The sequence below is a fragment of the Mizuhopecten yessoensis genome, unplaced genomic scaffold (assembly GCF_002113885.1).
Source record: "Mizuhopecten yessoensis strain PY_sf001 unplaced genomic scaffold, ASM211388v2 scaffold10359, whole genome shotgun sequence".
NCBI classification, from domain to species: Eukaryota; Metazoa; Mollusca; class Bivalvia; order Pectinida; family Pectinidae; genus Mizuhopecten; species Mizuhopecten yessoensis.
Genome location: NW_018408507.1, coordinates 1,253,819 through 1,258,460, shown reverse-complemented (window position 1 = coordinate 1,258,460; position 4,642 = coordinate 1,253,819). Strand labels below are relative to the sequence as shown.

At 34.8% G+C, this 4,642-nt stretch overlaps 1 protein-coding gene across 4 annotated transcripts in view; it reads right to left on the bottom strand.

The window, feature by feature from the left end:
* Positions 1–6: 6 nt before the first annotated feature.
* LOC110460313 (microtubule-associated protein 4-like) overlaps positions 7–4,642 on the bottom strand; it is a 203,381-nt gene continuing 198,745 nt past the window's right edge. For all 4 annotated transcript variants that reach the window (XM_021513147.1, XM_021513150.1, XM_021513151.1 and 1 more), the window contains one exon: positions 7–3,099. In XM_021513147.1, the coding sequence (XP_021368822.1) occupies positions 2,905–3,099 (195 nt within the window). In that variant the 3' untranslated portion in view covers positions 7–2,904. The remainder of the gene's footprint in view (positions 3,100–4,642) is intronic.

The window sequence follows — 4,642 nt, the reverse complement described above, 5'->3', positions numbered from 1 at the left end:
AGGACAGCTCCTTGATAGTAAGATGAGGCTAGGACAGCTCCTTGATAGTAAGATGAGGGAAGGACAGCTCCTTGATAGTAAGATGAGGGAAGGACAGCTCCTTGATAGTAAAATGAGGCTAGGACAGCTCCTTGATGGTAAGATGAGGGAAGGATAGCTCCTTGATAGTAAGATGAGGAAAGGACAGCTCCTTGATAGTAAGATGAGGGAAGGACACCTCCTTGAAAGTAAGATGAGGAAAGGACAGCTCCTAGATAGGAAGATGAGGATAGGACAGACGATGTATAAAGATCTATTTCAGCAGTACTAGCTAAGTTACCAATGGCAGTGGGTGTTACTATGGTAAGTGTACCGGGTAGATCAAAATAAGTTGCAAAGAGTAAAATAATTTGTGAAAGTTTTTGGTAACATATATATGGAAATCAATCATCCTTTTTAAATTCATGTTATAAACATCAATCTTTATATAACCTAAAGTATTAATCATTAATCTTTGTATATTCTGTTTCTTACTGAGTTGATCAGATTTTAACCAGCTTTGTACTGTGCATGATGACAGGCTTTTCAAAATGCAAGGAATTAAATGATTTTTAAATTAAATGTATTTTTGATTAATTGGAAGAACTATTACCATTACCAGGCGGTGATTGGTGTAAATGTGAAATCGTCTCAGAACATACTTCCCAACATGGCTACATACACTTGGTATATATTCCTCGTTTTACGCCAAAGCAACATATCTAATGTTAACTTGTACATGACATCTCCAGCCAATATCTCCGTCACATCAACAACAACATTATCACATATTCACATGGCATTTCACTTCCAATGAACATGTCAATGACATATGATGTATGTACTAAGTCAAGATCTGTAAGCATATGCTTGAACCAGTTTACAGATTAGATTTATCATACTTCCCTAAGGTGACTGAATTGCTATATCCTGGGCTATACACTAAATTACTTCTAATCTAAATCAGTGATTTATCATAGTCTGTAAGATACCCATAGCAGACCTCTATAACCCTATATACAGTGGGCACTGCTATAACACTATATACAGTGGACACTGCTATAACCCTATATACAGTGGACGCTGCTATAACCCTATATACAGTGGACACTGGTATAACCCTATATACAGTGGACACTGCTATAACCCTATATACACAATGTTCATGTTGCATTGTTATTAAATCTTGATGCACTTGAGTGGAATTTGCTTAATTACAAAATCAAAATATTAATAAATTAACTAAAGTAATTTTGTAAGAATCTATTTGAAAGTCCTTACTGGACACATTTGATTTACAAATTTTCAGTTTTGTGTATAGTTATCATTTTGGACTTAACAAACATGGCTTATACATCTAAATAAAGGCATGCACATCCTTGTTCACACATTTCAAGATATCCACATTGATTTTTCAAAAAACAAATTAATTTGCTTACAATTTTCAAATACAAACATCAAGCTCACTTTTCACAAAGCAATAAATCCAGTAAAGAACTTAGAATAAGAATTTAATTCTTGGTTCTGTTAATATAAAGTTACCTAATCAAAGTAAAAACTAGTATATTTCGTTGAGAATGTCACCTGTTACATGTATAGGATGTCTAGGCAGACATGACACAGCTGTACAAACCTACCAGGCCCATGGAGTTTTGTTTTTTTAGGTAATTAAACTGTTCCCCAATGTTAATATAGCACATTAAATACTGTGGCATGCATGTCATACCTACAAGTTATTTCATACAAATTGTCTCTTTGTACCACCCTCTCTATAAAATATTCTGGATGTAACAGTAATCTTCAAGCAGCTGGTGTCTGCTCTGTAATTGTCCTATATTTTTGATAGCCATTTCAACCAACTCTTAAACACTGACAGAAAGGTCAATACAGAATGTTCCTAAGCATCCTACTCCATTGCATTTTGCTCAGGAAGTTGCAGAAATTGCTCTCGAAATATTTGTAGAATTATTCTATTATACTGCAATATGTAATGCCGAGTTGTCTTCCCTTGATTCCCCTCCTTTACATCGATCCTTTGTATGTTGTATGAGGTAACACTACCGTGGCAGTAGTACCTTATATAATACAAGTTACTTCCCTTACCCTTCAGTCATAGTAACTATCATGCTACAATCATGACTGGGAAAGATTTTAACATGACAAACAACAATGGACAGGCTGAAAGACTGATCATAATTTTCTGAAAGTAACAAACCTATGAAATTCACCGAGAAAACCCCTAAACTAATAATACTAATTTGTCTCTTGGTTAGTATGTTACCTAATGCAACAGCCAGTTGGGGATAATCCCATTCTAAATGACAACCGGTGGTAGCACAATGTTACTGAAAATCAAGTGTAAATGAAGCCTATCGTGGAATAAATATGTAAAGCTCTTAACCTTTTCTCTGATGATTGCAATTTTTGTACAGAAATATGTTTATTTATTAGAGATCTTTTTTGCATACCTCCATTTCAATCTTCAATCTGTTTAACGAAAATGTCCCGACACAATCAACTTGTACACTATGTACAATCTACTTTGATCACTATCTGTGATCACTATCTGTGATCACTATCACTATCTGTGATCACTATCTGTGATCACTATCTGTGATCACTCAACAATTCAGCAGAACTGTGCCCTATGCAAAAAGATTTCTGATAAATAACAATTACATATAACAATGATAATTTTTGAAAATAAATGAATTTAACATTAAATTTTTTATACCAGGTTATACATGATTTATATTTTCTTGATTTTTTTTGTAATGGAATATCTATACAAAGAAATCTAAAATAATAAACTTGTTTCCGTAGTTAGTAGCTCCTATACATGTAGTTAAGTAGGATGCCCCTAGCAGGTTCTCTGTGTGTCTGTTACTAGGCTGTAACTGAGCTGTCCATGTTGTCGGGTGATGTGACTTGCTGTGGAAGGCTGTCCTGGGAGATTCCACTGTCTGGGCGAGGTGATTTGAGGGAGGGAGACCTACAGGGAGGAGAGGAGGCCACATGCCCGGTGCCACTGTCTGTTGCTGGTTTGGCGGATTCTTTAAATGTCAATTTGTGGCTCTCAATCTAGAAAGAAAAAAATACAGTTTAACAGTTGATATTTCAATAACATATTTCTTTATAAGTGGAATGTAATTTAACATCAGACATGAAAAGGACATCGTTTTTTGTTGTAATGTATTTATGACAATATAAACTAGACAATGTCTGTAAGACATGAATGCTTCTGATCCTATGTCAGTGTCATTGACCATACCATAAATGGGAGTTCCCAACATTGTTAAGTATAGATATCGCTTTTCGTTTAAGAATGGGATGTAAAAATAATATCATGGTACATAATTGAATGATATCATGTGAAACATCAATAAAGGTACAATCATCTGTGAATTAGTTAGTCAATCACGTTAAAAAATAGTTTGTATTTAAATATTGTTGTTTTATTACAACCCTACAAAGCTTACATCACAGCGACCTACTTTTTGTAAGCTTCACTCCTCCTTCCTTTACCTGAATACTGAATTTGGTTAATCTTGTTGAGATAGTTTAGAAGATATGCTGCAGGCAAGCTTTCATAAAGTGTTTTGGTCAAATTAAGTTAAAGCATATATTACAGTGACCTACTTCTCATACTCTTCACTCTACCATCCCAAGATGTACTTACATACCAAATCTGGTTATTTCAGGTAATAGTAAAGAACATATATATGCCGCCAACACACTTTTTCAAAGATTACGGTTAAAGGTTAAAGCATAAGTCACAGTGACCTAATTTCTGTACTCTGCACTCTGCGATCCCAAGACATACATATGTACTTGTATAAATAATCAATCTTGTTACTCCAGGTGAAATAGTATAGAACATATGCACTGTACAAACTTTCCAGGCAGACGGACGGAAGGATGGACTGCAGACCTTTCGTGGGCTAATTTCACAACACGTGAATACTGTACCAATACACAAGTCTTTCCCACCATAGTGAAAACCAATCCACTAAAATAATTCCAAATTCATTCAGTCTTGAATGAAGAAGCAATAACTGAAATTCAAAATGGCCACATTGTGTCCATAGGTTCTTCAAATGTACAAACAAAGGTGATTTTGCACAATTAGGACCCAAACATAGGTACAAAATTGAGAAAGAACTGCCTGAAAAACAACTATAACAAGCTTTATAACCTTGAAATCCAAGATGGCTATCTGGGGGCCATCTTGTGCTTCAAATTCACAAACAAAGGCAATGTTATATTTGAGCAGAAAGAAAGATTTGCTCTGTATTTGCTGAGACAAAGTGATTAACAAACTATTACCCTGATATCTAAGATGGCTGCCTGACTGCCATATGGTTTTATTTTCAAATCCACAAACAATATTAAATTAATCAGACTCAAATTTGGTTGCTTTTGATCACTCATACAAACTCCACACTTCCTCCATCGATCGTGAACATATATACATCATATATTTGTATTATTCCCGACACGTATACAACAGATATTTTTATTATACCCAACATGTATACCACAGATATTTGTATGATACCCGACATGTATACCACAGGCATTTGTGTTATTCCCGACATGTATACCAGATATTTGTATTATGACT